This window comes from Drosophila suzukii, chromosome 2L (genome assembly GCF_043229965.1).
Source record: "Drosophila suzukii chromosome 2L, CBGP_Dsuzu_IsoJpt1.0, whole genome shotgun sequence".
Classification (NCBI taxonomy): Eukaryota; Metazoa; Arthropoda; class Insecta; order Diptera; family Drosophilidae; genus Drosophila; species Drosophila suzukii.
This window is the reverse complement of record NC_092080.1, coordinates 1,194,166-1,212,125: the sequence shown is the minus strand read 5'-3', so window position 1 is coordinate 1,212,125 and position 17,960 is coordinate 1,194,166. Positions and strand designations below refer to the sequence as shown.

The window sequence follows — 17,960 nt, the reverse complement described above, 5'->3', positions numbered from 1 at the left end:
TTACAGTTAGCAACTGCAACTGCAGCAGGGGAGGCAGGCAGATGGGGGTGCGACTAAGCCTGCACAGCGAGAAAAATGTGATAGTCATAAAATAATTATATAATAAATATTGGATTGGCCTTCATAATAATTTCAAAATAAATAGTTTAATTGTTTATCTAACATTATTCTGAATTTTTCTCTGAATATAATCCATAATCATAATAGATTCATATAAGGTAAAGCAACTCAGTTCACTTAGTTATGAAATAACCAAGAATAGGTAGTTGTGTTAAGTTTTAAGAAATATTGAAAATACAAGTAAGTGCTTTTTCTTGGATTTTCTGGACTTTTTAAAATGTGATTTACATAAGCAAGATCCATTTTCCTCACTGTATCTTACAAGCAATATTGCCTTTTTGGTCTATCCTTGCTGGCTTAGGGCTTTCCTTTTCCGCCTTGCATGCACAAAGCGGTTGGCGTCTTGGAACTTGGCTTGAACTTTGACCTTTTGCTGGCTTTTCAGGCCAGCCAAGAAAAGCAGGCAGCAGTGGGCTGGGCAATTGCACATACCTCGTGCTTCAATTACTGCTCAACCGTTTTGCAGCAATCTGCGCATAAATATTGCAATAACATTTATCTGGCCACAGGCAAAGTGGACATTTTATGGATGACCCCAAGGGAAATCGAAGCCAGATCGAGCCAATTCAATTTACGAGGCCATTTCGAGCAGCAACAGTAGCGGCCAAAGCAAAAGCAACCCACATCAATTTTGGCCATAACTAAATTCAAATGAAACAGTCTGCCAGCAAATTGCCCGAAGGCAAAGCGGCGGCAAATGTGCCCATTAAATAAGCCAAGCTCCACAGAATGCACTCATGCAATTACGGCAAGGACGAAAAGGACGAAAGGGGTTCGGTCCGTAATGTTTGGCTCCTGACATTTGACTGACAAGTTGTCAATGGCAGAGGAGGGGATATCAGGCAGTTTCGGGGGGAGCATTTCATAGCTGTGACAGCACAAAATGTTATTTCTCGGGAGCGAGTGCACACAAAGGATATCGATGACGGCGACAGCCAAAAATTAGCTGTCAAGCTCCAGGCTCCAAAAGGCAGCGGACGACCAGGGGTGGTTCTTTCTCATGATTTGAATTAGTCAACAGTCAACAGTCAGCCATCATAAGTTTGCAGTTCGTTACCCGTGTTTGGAACTACCTGTTCTGAAAGTATCTTTTCGCATTCCAAAAACACAGGTGCCCCCGACCAACCAAACGAAGAACGAGGGCGAAAAAGTGATATTCTCCTGCGAGGCTAAGGCCATGCCCGGGAATGTCACGGTGCGCTGGTACCGCGAGGGATCCCCCGTGCGGGAGGTGGCCTCCCTGGAGACCCGGGTCACCATCCGCAAGGACGGCTCGCTCATCATCAACCCCATCAAGCCGGACGACTCGGGCCAGTACCTCTGCGAGGTGACCAACGGCATCGGCGATCCGCAGAGCGCCTCCGCCTACCTCAGCGTCGAATGTGAGTATTGGAATATAGTTTAACAAATGAGATTCAATCATTGTATTCATTTAGTTTGGAAAAAACGAGTTAGCTACTTTCTAAACTACTAATCTAACATATATCTATCGATATCCGCCCCTTCCTTTCCAGATCCCGCCAAGGTCACCTTCACGCCCACGGTGCAGTACCTGCCGTTCCGGCTGGCCGGCGTGGTCCAGTGCTACATCAAGTCGAGCCCCCAGCTGCAGTACGTCACCTGGACGAAGGACAAGCGCCTGCTGGAGCCCTACCAGATGAAGGACATCGTGGTGATGGCCAACGGATCGCTGCTGTTCACGCGGGTGAATGAGGAGCACCAGGGCCAGTACTCCTGCACGCCGTACAATGCGTTGGGAACGGCTGGTGCCTCCGGGATCATGGACGTGCTGGTCAGGAAGCCACCCGCCTTCACGGTGGAGCCGGAGACGCTCTACCAGCGGAAGGTGGGCGACAGCGTGGAGATGCACTGCGATGCCCTGGAGGCGGAGGGCACCGAGAGACCCACCATCAAGTGGCAGCGCCAGGAGGGCGAGCAGCTGGCTGAGTCGCAGCGCAACCGCATTAAGATCTCGGGGGGCAACATCACCATAGAGAACCTGCGGAGGGAGGACTTCGGCTACTACCAGTGTGTGGTGTCCAACGAGGTGGCCACTCTGATGGCCGTGACCCAGCTCGTGATCGAGGGCACCCAGCCCCATGCCCCCTACAACATCACCGGCAAGGCCACCGAGTCCTCGATAACGCTGCAATGGCTGCCGGGATATAGCGGGGGATCGGAGTACAAGCAGGACTATACCATCTGGTTCCGGGAGGCGGGGGTCAACGACTGGCAGACCATCTCCGTAACGCCCTCGGGCAGCACACAGGTGACCATCAATGGTCTGGCCTCCGGAACCACCTACGAGTTCCAGGTGGTGGGCAGGAATGTCCTCGGCGACGGGATGATGAGCAAAGTGATGACCGTGCGCACCCTGGGTAAGTCCTCTGGATCCTTTCGTACCTCTCTCTTTCGTTCGCTTTGCTCCTTCCGTTTTTGGGTTCTTGCTGCAGTCGCATATCCCGGCATATCCTGCACATAATCTCATGAAAACTGCACAAACTGAATCTGGATTGGCTCTAACATAACGCTCTTGTTTTTCTCTCGTTTTCTTCTCTTTTCCTCACCGACCTCCTCATCGAAAAACAAAACCGCTACTCGATCTCTAACTTTCTCATACTAATCATGCGCGCAATCAAATGCAAACTGTCAAATGCCAAACCGCGACCACGAATTTTTCCTGGGAACCACGGAAAATTCGGGTTCAATAGAAGACGCTCCGGCAGCGCCACGTAATGTCAAGGCTGCAACACAACCGCCCGACTCATTCTTTCAGCTAATGCCAGACGAAGCTGGTAAGAGAAAATACCCAACAAAATAAAAAACAAATCCCTAGAATGCGTAGTTGTATATAAGAATCGGAAATGACCGGATCAGCAATCGCAGCCACCGACGTACAAGGATAAAATCCCTCTAGTTTAAAAGTGGTTCCAAGGGATTATAGTTGTTGCGCCAGCATTCGTTTCACTGAGTGATGTATATACACCAAAATTAAACAATCCTTAAAGGGGGTAAAAAATAATGAGTTCCTTTTTTTTGAAAACCAAAATCAAATATATATTATAATGCATGATTGTGTAGCTCCTGTTGTTGTCTTCTCTTTAAATAACTAGATCCAACAAGAAAAGTTAGATAGCTAGTTGGCCCACAATTATGTTCTGATGTGATTATGTAGGATTATGATTTTTTTATGAGGCTAGAGCTTGTAGAAACCATTTCCCCTCCTTATAAATATGATAGTTTCTCCGTTCCCAACCCTAATATGCATGAGGCTTGAATGCTACCCGTACCAAAACTGTAAATACCCACATTTGTTTTTCAATATTTCACCAAAATCTTGGAGAGTTCAATCAATTTCCCAACCGACTGATGGGCACTTCCCCTTACTTTCCCCACTTGCGGCGACCGCAGAGCAATATCCCACTCCTCTCCCCAATGAATTCAATATTCATTTCGGCTTTTGGGGCCAGCTTCGAAAAAAGCAACAATTAAATATTCAAACCAATTATACAGGGCTACCCATTTATTGGCTGCCAAAGAACACGCCCCAAATTCCCGCCGTTTCCCACGGGGCATAATTTGCCACATGTGCCGGGGCTTCTGGTCCTGCGAATATTACATTTGTGGCTCTCACGCACACAGGACTATCCTGATCTCCGCTCGCGTGTGTGCGTAATTAAAACAGTTTGGGCCCCGCATTTAATTATTTAAATTAATTGAACTGTTTTTACAACTGGGCCGCCGTGTCTTGCAGGTTGTGTATGCGGTCGATATGACAACGCCCATGCTCACTCCGTAATTTAAACAGCCATATTACCAAATGCCGAGGCACATTTACCAAGGGCGCCCCTGCCACGCCCCCGTCTAGATCCTTCCGCCCCCCACGACTTTTCCGTAGGTGCGGCAATTTGAATGCCTTTGTCGACGTTGCCGCGTGTTTTTCCAACCGCTTTGCGATAATAGTTAATTTTATCCCTGCTCTCTGTCTCTTTTGCTCCTTTGTTGTGTAGTTAACCCCCCCCTCCCCCACTCTCTGGTTTTGTATGTGTATGTACACCCCCACCCCCACCCCCACCCCTGTCAAAACACACACACAAATAAATGTTTTCCCCCATTTAGCGTATTTAATTTAGTCTGTGTGTGTGTGTGCGTGTATTACAGTGCGTATACGTGTTGGCGCACGCGTAGGTTTCGAAAAATGAGGAAAAACGCTACAAAATATCAAATAACAACAACAAAAACAGCAACAAGGACGACGAAAAACAAAAAGGCGGCAACTCTGGCGGCAAATGTGCGCCGTGTTGTGTAATGCAACCCTGGATTTCGTGTACGTGTGTACCTTTTTTGGCGCTTGTAACGAAACACCTACCAACACCAGAACCATCTACCGCCCATCCACCCACAGACACCACCCACTGTAGACCACCCACCGCCCACCGCCCACCGACACATTTCATCCTCAGCAGCCCAGAAAACAACAACAGCAACAACAAGAACAAGAACAGTAACTAAAACAACAACAGCAGCTAAAGCAAACGCCTCGCAGAAATTGTATTTCCTTTGGCTTTTATTTTCGTTTGTGCTCCTTGGTCGCTGCTTTATTTTCCTTATAATATTTCCATTTTTTGTTTTAAGTCCTGCATAAAACATCAACGGTAAACCATTTGCCACTGCCCCACCACCCACCGCCCACTTCTGCATCTGTGTGTGTGAACGTCCGTGCCACATTTGTTTATGCCGAGCAATTTTCATCCGCCATGTAGACCCGCTGACGCTGGCATTTGCTCACACTGAACCACCCAACCACCCGACACCCACTGAAATGAAATGGGTGGTGCAGGGTGGTGCAGAGCGGTGCGTGCTGCTTTCCCTGCTGTTTTAACCATACGGCGCAGCGCTTAAAAATTAATAATAACAATGCGAGCAGCAGGCAGCGAGCTCCTTCAACATTTGCAGCATTTCTGCCCTGACATTCGTGAAATTAAATAACTGGGGAACGAACTGGGGTTACCCTACACTCAGCATTTACGTTAGCTTAAACTAAGTCACGACAAAGAAGAGCCGACCTTAGTCAATAGCTTTCATAACGGTATAGGGTTACCACCATTAAAAAAACACAAATAGTAAATATTAGTATTTATCAAAGAATAGAAAACGTTTTATAACAGCGAGAGTCCCCGAATTAGTCAGGGGTTTTTTTAGATTTATAAGGGTGCCTAAAAGTATGCAACATTATAATTTGTTATTCGGAAGTCCTAAAGCTTCAACCAAAAACCGACACTTATTTTTTCACTGCATACTTTTAGGAACCTTTAAAATTCATATCTAAGCCCCAGTGATTCCACTGTCAAACCAAACCAAATAGTTTTTATAAGGACTTAAGATAAATAAAATTTTCACTTTCCGACACATTCAGACCATTGATTTCTGGGCCAGTGCCTAATCTGCCTGATCAACCCAGTATCCAACCACTTGGCATGCCCACCAGAGGAAGGAGTGAAATCTAAATGCGTGTCAAGGCTGATTATAAACGAAAGCCCACACATGTGCACTTATGAATATTCAATGCATTTCACTGTCATAATTACAGCTCGGTCTTTGTTGCCGTGCGGGTTTTCCAGTTCTTGGGGCAGCAGAATTTGCATTCGATCAAGGTAAACTTATCGAGGACTCGATGCGAGCGATTGAGTTCCTCTCTCTGACCTTTGAGAACGGTGACCCCGTAGTTAGCACACTATTCGGTACTTGGACTGCACTTTCTTTCAATTTTCCAAACATGCACCTCCCCCCTTTGCACACTTTAGTTTTAATTATTTACTCGACTTGATTTGATTTGAATTTTGTGTTTTGTGCTCTTGTGTTTCTGATTTATTTGCAGACCTCTTAGCCTATTTTGACATTTACTTTCACACCGACTCGCACGGCAAGCTAGTTTACTCGCCGCCTAAATTGAGAGTCAAAGGTACTCGTATCAAACATCTCTACATAATACCATGTTAGGGTGTTCAGTTAAGTTGAAATGTGTTAAAGTTGTAAGTTGGCGGTAAAACGCGAATTCTTCAGTTGAAAAGGGAAAAATGTTGACTTTTAAATTCTCGCGAATTCTTGAGTATTAAAGGGACTTTTTGCCATTACCTGGGACCTAAAACCGACTGTTGAGACAAATCTTACTATTTTACGACCAAGTTGACATTACTACTTGTTATTATTTCCGCACAAGTACACCAGTAGATACCATTGCGGATACTGCTTACACTTTTACACATTTAAACGCCTACAACTTAACTGAACAACCTATATAAGTCCTGCCTTGTATTATTTTCCCTCATATTTTTTTCCACTTGCAAGTGGCGCTTAAGTAATGTCTCTGTCTTGTGAAACAGCTAGTAATTCCTGCAAGCAAACTGCAGATTTACTGCGGGTCACCCTGAACCCGCCCCGAAAACCCTGCCCGAATCCCCAGTGCTGCAGTCATAAATAACATTTAACCGTGCGACGGTGCCTCGTGCCTTTTTGTACCCTTCCGCCGACCCTACTACCCTTGACATTTTTACAGTCCGTCCGTCTGTGTCTACCCATCTCATTTAGGCCGCTTTTCCCAGCCGCTTTTCCCGGGCCATTTTGCTTTTTATGTTTGTCACTTGTCTCGTTTATGTTATGTCAAATCTGCGCACATTTTTTATGCGTTCCGAGAATTAAAGGGTTGCTACTACTGCTCGCTGTTCGCTGCTCATTTCTGCCCCATTCGCATAATCAACTTTTGATATATGCGAGTACGGAGAGTATGCGCTTTCCAAATCCCGCGAGGGCTCTTTAAAAGCATTTTTAATTAACATACATACATACATAATGAGCGTGGCATTTTTCGTTAGCGCCATCTCCATCGTCATAATAAATGGCTTGCACTTATTGCCGCACGTGGGGAACCCCCATTTCCCACTCCGAAAAGTAAACCCCATATCCCCGCTTTTGCACCGTCAGCTCATCCGAACTCCGCACCATGACCATACATCGTTTTATGCTGTTCAAAATTTCATAAGCGCCATTGGGAGCTACGAATTGGGCCCCATTTACATGACACATTGTGTATTTCTCCAAGCAGTTTTAATTTGCATTTGCATGTGCGACAAGCCGAGTCCTCCAGAATACAGAATACAGAATGCCGAATATCCCATGGAGACCGGCAGTTAATTGCATCGAGCACGAGCACGAGTTCTCCAATCAGGAGGTCCTGACAAGCGTACCAAGAATTCAGGTTATCTATGCCTATAATTCGTTTCCATACACTCAGGAGAATCCTTTGGTAATTTTTTTGCGCCGCCCCATCCATTTGCAAACTCAAACGGAAGGAAGTTTGAGGGCCCCCAAGTATTCAAATGCGATATACGAAATACGAAAATGGAAAGTTTTATGTGTGTATGCTAATTAAAATGTGTTTTTGTCAATTCCCCCACAGCCAGGACTCGTTGTCATGAATAAATGCATGGTGCAAAAAAGGAAAAGGTTGCAAAGAGTTGCAAAAAGCCAAATGGAATTTTCATAAAGCTTTTAAGCGTTGCGAAAAAATGAAATAAGTAAAATCTAAAGCAAATAAGGGCGAAGCTTACACTGGAAAATAGCACATACATAGTTCTTATTTAAAATAGCTAGATATATATGGTTAAAACCTTTCATTGGTAAATATAATCAAATTTAAAGTAGGACCATTTGTTCTATAGAAATTGGGGGAGGCTAAGTAGAAAATCCCTCGCGCAAATAAACAAAGCATAAAATGAAAAGCAAATAAATCAAAATAAATAATGCAAGCGATTTAGGCAGCATACACTGAAAATAGTTAGCTTTAGAAAGGGGAAAAATAAAAAGGTTAAATACGAAGGTTGACTGTTTGTAACCCATTAAGTGATATAAACAAAGAGACCCTGAAGAGGAATTTAATGATTTATTTATAATACTTAACAATACAACTCCCCTCAAATGTTTTCAATGTATGCATATTTCGATGTCGGATTTCACCTTTGTACGTTGTTGGCAATTGAAATGGCTTTAAATTGCTGACTGGAAAACAAGGCAGGACAAAAAGCAGGGCTCCCACCCCATTTTACCCATTTTCCGTGTACACTGTACATACTAATGGATCGTTTTTGCTCTACCTTCCCTCCCCCACCCCAAATGTACACAGGTCCCAAGCCCGGACCCCCGAGGAACGTTTCCGTGACGGAGGTGTCGAACGGGTTCCTCATCACGTGGCAGTCGCCGCTGGAGCGGGCCCACATCGTCAAGTTCTACACCATCAAGTACCGGACGGACGCCCAGTGGAAGACCCTCAACCGGGGACAAATCCGGCCGGAGGAGACCCAGTATCTGGTGAAGAACCTGGTGGGCGGCAGGACCTACTACTTCCGGGTGCTGGCCAACTCGGAGAAGTCCTACGAGTCCAGCGACGAGGTGAAGTTCCCTGTGCCGGCACGTGTCAAGCACAAGGCGATTACCGCCGGCGTCGTTGGGGGCATCCTGTTTTTTATTGTTGCGATCATTTTATCGGTTTGTGCCGTAAAAATTTGCAATAAACGTAAACGACGAAAACAGGAAAAAGGTAACACTGAGGCTAAAGCTAACACACACACTTGAAATGGTTTTTGATGACAATCACTAAAAATGCTAATGCTAATGATAATGCTAACGATATAGATGTACCGATAACGATAACGATCGATCACAAACAGTAATCGTAATAATCGATGACGATGTTCTTGTTGTTGGCGAACCCAAAACCATTATAATTGTAATTATAACTAACCCCCAGCTAACTAACTACCTAACGTACTATTAATTAAATACATTTCAAGTTTCCGACGGCGCAGGCCACCCAATTATCGATAACTTCGAACTGATTACCGATAACCATTACTTGCCGTGCTTTTATGAGTTCAAGTTTTCCTCCTTTGGCATTCGAGCTTAAAATATTGGTTTGTTCGACAACAACAGCACATTGGAATTTGCATTTGAAACTGTCTGTTTGCTGAAAGTAAAATATTTTACAAAATTTCTGAGCCGTCGAGGCGTTTGATATGAAATTCTCCATAAATTATGCCTGTCTGAGATTTTGTATGATTTGTACTTTTTCGTTGTAGTTGTGCAAGTAAAATTGAGTTACAATTCGGCAAAAGTTGCTGAAAAATCTCTGTATATATATTTACATACTAATTGGATTTCGGTTTGCTTTTCCTTATTTGGTTATCCTTCTTTTTGGTTCATGATTTCGTTAGCCCTGAGTTCTGATTTCTTCTTTTCTGGGCCTAAGAACCCCCTTGTCCCCTGCTCGTCCCCGCCCCTGGTCCACCCCAATCCATTTCCGTAGACAAAAGTGACTCCCAAAGATCTAAGTTGAAAATCGGCCATCAGACCTCTGAAATTATCAGTTTTTGTTTGCATTCCATTACTTAAGCCTTCTGTTCGTATCATTGGGCCTACATATATATCTTTTTTGTGTAAACTCAATCTGGCTTCATAGCGCTTTGCAGCCTGTTTGTTTTCGAATTCAACGCATGAACATATTACTAGTTGTTGCCACTTTAGTTAAGCAATCGATTAAGCTCCATTTGCGGGGGAACTCCTTTCGAAAGCAGTATGAAAACCCGGCCAAAGTTGAGCGGAAATTGAAATGCCAGGGCCAGAGGACCCATACCAGAACCCCAACCAGGACTTCCAGGACATCCATTATTTGACGCCCGCTGGCTTTAATGCAATCGAATCAAAACCCGGACCGAAACCGACCATTTCGAACCTCTGTCTCTGCCTTTTGTTATGGTTTTTGCTTTAAACTGTATTTTAAGTGGATTAATTAATGTTGCGTTGTTTAAATCAATTATTTATGTATTCTTTCCGAGACCCCCCTCCCCCACACACTTACACGACACAGAAAAAAAAATAACAAAGAGCAGGGAAATTGCGAATTTTTTAAATCAATGCAGCCCATTAACTTGCGAAATATGATGTACATATGTACGTATATTCAATACCGAACACATTGTTCTACATTTTTTCCGTAACTACTTTTTTTTTTGCTGTGGTAAGCACATTACGATAGATTAACGTAAAACCGCTAATGATATAAATGTGACAAGCTGATAACGCTGATGATGATAGAAATACCTTTATCTCCGAACCATTGACAATCATGTTCTTGGCCAAATCGTCGTTGTTTCTGCCCAGGGCTGAGTTCATGACAGATAAAGGTATTTGAAGAGATATTTGCAGAGAGGAAACCATATCTATATACATGGCGAATGACCATTTATATAGCGCAATACTGGGCAGACGTTTTTTGTAAACAATTCACGCACAAAGATGGTAAAAGAGGCCCCCAAACCATGTCGATAGAGCACTCGCATCTAGAAAACAAGACCAATACCGAATCCAAAGCATAAAATGATCGCGTCGTCAATAGATTCGTTATGTCTGGGGTCCTCCGCCCCTGTCCGCCCAACCTCGTGGACTTCAAACGGGTATTTCCTTACCCTACACCATATCTATTATATCTTTTGAAGTCCGAGTTGGGCAGTCAAAGGGCGGAGCGACCGATCAACGCAAAATATGAGTAATGCTATAGTAAGACCCCCTAAAACCCCAACATCGATGCAAGCAAGGGTAAGTTTTTGCAATCATTTTAAGTCGATGTCGTGTGCCACAGATCCTGAGTACTGACAACTAAAGGTTATTTTCAGACGAGTTCCCACCACCCCACCAACCAGAACCAACCTATCAAGAACCAACAACCAACTAACCAACACTGACATCACCACAACCATCGATTAAGCATCTGCATTCCACTTACAGTCCGCAATCCGTCGGTCACAAGTTGTCAGTGCCTCTCTTCTCGGGCAGATCGCTCAGATACTGCCGAATATACATCTCAAGCACCCCACACATTCCACAGATTTCATAATTACCCAAAAACCAACACACAAGCACTGCCAAACGAAACAAAAACAATACTTCTCAGACACTTTTCGTTTTTTGTGTGTGAATCACAAGTTTTTGTCGCTTCTCCTCAGTTTTTGTGTTTTTGCATCCCCCATAATCCCCATATAATCAGCAATATTTGGTTCTCGATTGCATTAAACTTCAGTTCTTATCTCTCAGTCTCTCTCTTTTCCGTTGGCACAATTCGTAACTTGACCATTTAAAAGCCATTTCACGTGTCATTGTTTTTTCCAACCATTCGAAGCCAGATCCTAAATAAAATACTGCGAAGAGCACACGGCTGTGTATATATGCACCTCGGAGTGTATATGCTATATGGTATATAGCAGGTTTTCGCATATAGCCGTATATATGTGGGTGTCCCCAAATAGTTTGTCATCGACAACCGTCAACTGGCCGGAGGAGCATTAAGTTTCGATTATGTTGGCATTGTTATTCCTCGAACCCGTAGCCGCCGTTCAATTACCCAAACTCCGAATCACTAATTGGCATTGCTCCTTCTGCCCCCAACATGTAATTGCAACCCAATCAACTGAAACTAAAACTGAAACCAACTAACAACATAGTTTAGTCGTAGTCATCTAACTGCTAACTGGTAAATGGCAACTGTTATCTGCTAACTGGCGACTGTTTAGTGTCCTTTAGTAATAGCCTAGTTACTGCTAAAATTTAAACAATCTAAACTTATTAGCGACGACAACTGAAACAACATTAGTGTGTAATCTGGCGATGCTGGCATGCAAATTGGCATAATCAACGTGGGCAGGTGCACAGCGAGAAAGATTCCGATTTAAGTTAATTTGTATACAATTTTTAATGGTCATATAACTTAATTAAAATTCAAATCCCTTAATAAGGTGTCTAAAAGTGTGCAACGAGGAAAACCGATATATTTCATTGCCTACTTTTAGACAGATTTTTAAAAGATTTCAAAATCCCGTTGTATAATAATGATATTTCTCCAATGTTAAGTCCAAAACCCAAAGACAACCATTTAAAACCCCTTTCTCTCTGTGCCAAGGACCTCAATTTCAACCCGGTCTCAACCAAAATCAACAAACAGCCGCGTTATGCCAGGTTGTCCCTGATTTAAGCAGAATTTCGAAAGAGTGTAATCGCATTTATATACGTCTATATGTAGAGAGCACCGTAGTAGATATGCATATGCATAGACATATATCCGTGACCGTCGTGTGTGTATATATAGAGTGTGTGTGCTTGGTAGCTATACGTACGGTGTACGGGTATTTTATTTACCGGATAGGACGGCTCACGCTGCACGCCAAATTAATTTTAGAAATTATACGTTTGCAGAGTTCAACATGGTAGCTTGCAGGATAACGGACGCTCGTAACATTGCCGCCAATAATCATCATTTGCACAATCGGAGTACGGGCTCAATTTCCTCTGGTCAAGTGCCTTTAAAAAAGTGAGTATCCCCTTAGGTGGCATCTCTAATCTGACTCTAAATTCTCCCCCAAATTCGTCCAACTGCAAACCTTATCTGAATCTGTATCTTGTCATCTATCTGTCTACCCATTTCACTCTGATTGGCATCCGCCATGCACGTTCCACCGATCTACTCTCGCTCCATAGCAATACTGAACATTACCGTGATTATGAAAGCGTTTTTATAGTTCCAGGTCCATCCTGTCATAATCAAAATCGTAAGCAAACTTTTCTCAAACTTAATCAAAGTTTTCTTTAGTTGAGTTGGCTTCAGTTAAGTGATTTCTTGGTTATTCCCTTGTGTTTAGTTTTGCATGAGGGGAACTAAGGGGTTCCCTTAATTAAGGGGTTCCCTTAATTCCTCGTTCGAAAATATTTAAATAACGAGAAAGAAAGAAGGGTTGGGAAAGTCAATGTTCTTTTAACTTGGTTGCTATATAAAAATAACAACAAAAGCTTGAAACAGCTTAGAAGGTGTCTAAAAGTATGCTTTAGGAAAAAATCGTTTATCGTAGCATACTTTCTGGCATTGTTTTTGGATACTTGAAACTTCTTGAGCAAGCCCAACTTTCTCGTTTCTATTTATTTCCTTCAATTTTCAAATATCTTTTTTCTTTTCATTGCGTTTTTGATTATTTGTTTAACTTTTATATACCGCCCTTACTAACACTTCTTCTTCTCCCCCGTACAGGTACAAACAAACCCGAATATCAAGTCTAACCGCCATTCTCATTGCCATCCTCCACTGGATCTGGCCACCTGATCGCTGCACCAACTGCCACTCCATCTACAGTTCTCCGAACCTCGAGGATGGCGATGAGGAGGGCGGAGGAGGAAGGAGGCGTTCCGTAAGCCGCATCCAACGAAGCCTCGACGGACGCTTTGTGCTGGATGTGGAGGGGGTCTCGAAACTGGGATACTCGCAACAAACCCTGGAATCGGCCAATGTGGATGTGGTGGATGGTGGCGGTGGGCTCTTTGAACGGCGCAACAGCAACGTCTCCCAGAAATCCTCCAGCGATGATGGGGGATTCCTGTCGCGGCGGAACTTCATCACGGCTCGGGCTTCCTGGCGACGTCCCCTGGTGGCCTCCTCCAGTCAGCTGAGTCTCCAGTCGGCGGCGGATTCGGCCCGGGGCTTCCTCCAGGGCCTGCTGAAGATCGGGGGCAAGCAGGCTTCGGTTCCCAATCCGCAGTCCTACTTCGATGAGGCGGTGAGTGGAGCCCGCTATCAGAATGTCCTGCGTCCCTACACGAGCAGCAATAATTTGTATGGAAATGCGGACAGAAGTAGGCCTCTGCATATTAACACGATCAGTGGCAGTCTCAGCCAGCAGCAGCAGCAGCAGCTCTATACCCCCTCGAGGATCTCCAGGATATTCTCCAGTTCGCCCCAGCAATTGCAGCCCCATCATCAGCAACTCTTGCTCACCAGCGGTGGTAGTGGAGCCTATCCCACGCATTTCAGCGACCTGAGCACCGTGTATCCCCCGAATTCCGCTGAGAGATCTTCCCATAACCTAAGCAGTAGATATAGATACTACTCCCAGGAGCTGCCCTCGTTGAGAACCATTCAGGAGGAGACTCGTCGGCAGCAGCAGCAGAAACAACATCCCCTGGAGGATCACTTCGTGCCGCTCCAGCTGCCATCGCCTCCCTCGTGGAGGAGTTACTACCAATCGCAGGCCAGCTATCGCCCAAGAACCCGTTGGTATCCACGTCATCACTCCAGGCTCTTCAGCAGCCGTCAGCAGCAGCACGAGATGCTGTCGCCTTTGCCCCAACTGAATCTCAACCTGCGCAACTCCATGAATCCCGGGGGCCTGGAGGCCTCCCCAGAATCCCGCTCCAGTTCGAGTGGGTTTGGTTCGAAGAACACCTCAAACCACCCGGGGAGCACCAGTGAATGGAGGTTACTACCGCCCTATAGAGCACCTCCGTCGCCACCCAAGCATTCGGGTTACTTTGGAGGTCAGCAGGCCCAGGGACAGACGCCGCACGGTTCCTACTCGTATCCCAGAGCCACCACGCCGCCCTATACGATGGCCCACTGGCTGGAGATGATCTCAAGACTGAACGCGGCCACGGATAGTAACCTCCCGAAGGCCCCCTGTCCCGTGGACGTGGGCAGTGTGGATGGGCACTACGAGTTCGATCCGGCCACGCCCACACCCAGTGCATCCAGCATGCTGCGCGAAGATCTCAACCTGCACATAGATACGCATCCCTATCACCACCACACACTGGGTCCCCTGAGCGGGAGTCTGCTGCACAGCCATGCCCCCTACAGTGGGGGACTGGGAGGAGGACTGGGAGGCAGCAGGAAGCCACGATCTCTACCGATTCACCTGCCCCGCTACGACAACGTGGAGGTCAGACTGCAGGCCATGAGGGAGGAGTTCTATGCCTACCGCAAACGCCAAGCGATGCAGCAAATGGAGAGCGTTTGCTGAGCCAATGAAGCATTTAATTGAGCCCCGCCACACCCACTTGCCAGCCCAAAACCACTCCCACAAAGAGCCAGATTCACAGATGATAGATAGACCGACAAAGTTGGACAGCAATCAGACGCGATATGATATTGGATCAGGCCCCCGCAATTCAGAGATGAACTTTAAAAGTTTGGCCCCCTGCAAACTCACACCCAGAAAAGCAAAAGCAAAGCAAAAACAAAACACTTAGAAGCCAGAAACAATTAGTAGATTTAAAAAGAGATGAAAGCTGTGTACATATATTCGGGGGAGGGCCCCCAGAAGTTTAAGTATAATATTTAACAACTATAGCAATTATAGCAACATATTATTACAGAAATCGATAAACGTAAAATTGACATTTAACGCAAGTAAATGAAGCAAACACAAATTACAATTACAATTAACTATTATTTACGAGTGTATTAGATATTGATACTTAACGTAACACAGATCGAGATATGTTAAACATTGAGCATTAAACATTAATTAACAATCCACAAGCGTAAGCCTAAATTATGTTACCTTACAACTAAACTAAATTAATACGGAATATGCTAGCTGTTAAGCATTTAGTTGTTAACAACTAGAGAGCAGAAGTGGAGAACGAAGAGGCGACGACTCAAAATAAAAGCGCTAAAAGTAATTAAAACCACATATAGAGAAATTGTTTCATAATTAAATTATTTAACGACAAGAAACCTACAAAGCAAAAAACAAAAAAAAGAAATCGAAGTAAAAACCAAAACAGTTTAACGAAAATTAAATGAAATGAAATATAACTGCTGCATATATGTTTACTGTTGACCTACACACGATAATTAACTCGAACAAATATTTATTAACCCAAAAGTAAAAGCAAAACACAAAGAATCAATCCAAGAAAGGAAAGGAAACCCAAAGAGACTATTCTTTCCGGTTAAGATCAGAGCCCAGTGAGAAAGCTAGAAGAAGGACCCCCATATGATAGTTTCCCGGGATCCCCAGGGCGATGGTATTTGGTCTTAGGTTATAGGTCAGTTGTGTAAAGACAGCTCCCCGGATGCAGCTTAGTTTAACGAGACGAGGCGTTTCTGTTTTTTAAGTATTGTTAACGATAAACGGATATTGATTAACGATTAACAATTAACGATAAACGATAAACATGTCTAAAGATCAAATTGTACGGAATGATGGTTTGACACAACTTGACGCCAAAACACTGCCAGAGCGAGAGAAGCGAGAAGACCGCGAGTGTGTATAACTTGTGTAAATTACAGAGCATATACAAACATAATACGATAACGATACCGATAATAACGATTACGATAACACTATTCAGGGGACGGTTGGAGCGCGAAACAAATCAAGAAATCAACTACGAATCAACCGACTAATGATCTCAAGCATTTCTTTTGGCCTTCAACTGCAAACGAATCTGTTTGCAAGCCCCACTTTTTCCGACCTCTGATTTTCCCCCTAACAATATGAGCCCGTCTGTCCGTCTGTCAGTTCTTCAAGTTCTTCAAGCGCGACCTCTAAGACCTATCCAGATCAGATGGGATTATCCCAAGGAGTAGGTCTTACAGCTCCGCGCTTGTTGCATTCTTAGGCCGCAGAGAAAGTCGTATTTAAATTGAGATATGATAAACTAGCATAGAAGTTCTGGGATGGGAGGAAAACTCGAGTTGTGTTGCAAGTATTTTGTAAATGTTGAGGGTATTCAAGTAAATAAGTTGATTTTTGTAATGCCTAGGACACCCACACTCTAACACGCCCACACTGAGAACACACACACATTAAACGTTTAACTAGAACGAAATAAATTAATTAATTAACTGAGCATTAACGGAAAGCGAACGAAGTGAGAAAAGCGCAAACGAATAATTGCAAAATGACAGCATAAATTGAATTTTAATTGAGCCACGGAGCCGAGAGACGTTAGGCGCAGGACTTTAAGGCAAATAGATACATATATGATTATTTATACGAACGAGTACGAGTGCGTGTATTATGTACATGCGGCACGTATATATGGATATAGATACTGGATTACACGGCATGTACATTAAGTAAGAGGAATACATTAAATCTAAGTTAAGTAAATCTAACGCTTTAGTCTGCCACTTTGATTTTTGGACAAGGTGCGCCAGTTAACTTTTCGACTCAACTCGACTCGACTCAAATGAAATGAACAAAAATAGGAACTATCAAAGGAAAACAAAATAAGAAATATAAGAAAGGGAATCTATATTCTTTTGCACCTCCTTCCACTTCGACGACCATTTCGCCAACATTTCCCCGGAACACATTACTTACCAACTTTCGCCTCACTTCCCCCTGCCCGCCAACACACTTTCACTTTCCAGACTTTCCACTTTCCACTTTCCCCACTGCAATTCCAATTCAGCATATATAAATCGTACAAGGATAAATCAGTTTAGAACGAAATATATTGTAATTAATACAGACACACAATTATAAAGAGAAATTAGCAAAATGAACAAAATTTTTAAACAAATAAAACTTACAAAACAAAGCAAAAAAAACAAACAAACAAAAAACCAAACAAAAAACAAATAAAAATACAAAACTTGAAATTGATCAAATAAACCGTAAACCTGTGTTTTCACTGCCCATTCCATCTGGAATATCCCGGAAGTTGGCCTTAATTGATGCCCCTTTGCTTCCACACAAAATATCACTCATACGCCACCGTGGCCAACCTGAAGATGACTGCCTGGCATTGGGGCAATTAAGGTAATGAAATTCACAAAAATTCCGTATAAATAACTCGCGGATGCACACTGGATATATCCGACTGGCAGGAACGATTGACACAGTTTTTCAATGAATGAATTCCCATAAATGGGAATCATGGCTTAATCTTTTATTGCTGGGAGAGTTCACTCTTGGGGCCAAATGCTATCTGCAACACTTTGGCGATCGCCTAATTAT

General features: G+C 43.9%; 1 protein-coding gene across 11 annotated transcripts in view; it reads left to right on the top strand.

Annotated features, from left to right (window-relative positions):
- Positions 1-17,615, top strand: part of tutl (immunoglobulin superfamily member turtle) — a 42,051-nt gene extending 24,436 nt beyond the window's left edge. For 4 of the 11 annotated variants that reach the window (XM_070999565.1, XM_017081673.4, XM_017081649.4 and 1 more), the window contains 6 exons: positions 1,232-1,502; positions 1,635-2,498; positions 2,832-2,915; positions 8,300-8,713; positions 12,418-12,532; positions 13,244-17,615. In XM_070999565.1, coding sequence (XP_070855666.1) covers positions 1,232-1,502; positions 1,635-2,498; positions 2,832-2,915; positions 8,300-8,713; positions 12,418-12,532; positions 13,244-15,005 — 3,510 coding nt within the window. In that variant the 3' untranslated portion in view covers positions 15,006-17,615. Of the gene's footprint in view, positions 1-1,231; positions 1,503-1,634; positions 2,499-2,831; positions 2,916-5,998; positions 6,083-8,299; positions 8,714-12,400; positions 12,533-12,699; positions 12,774-13,243 lie in introns of those variants that run through there. The other 7 variants (XM_070999566.1, XM_017081689.4, XM_070999567.1 and 4 more) reach the window with 7 other exon arrangements.
- The last annotated feature ends 345 nt before the right edge of the window (positions 17,616-17,960 follow it).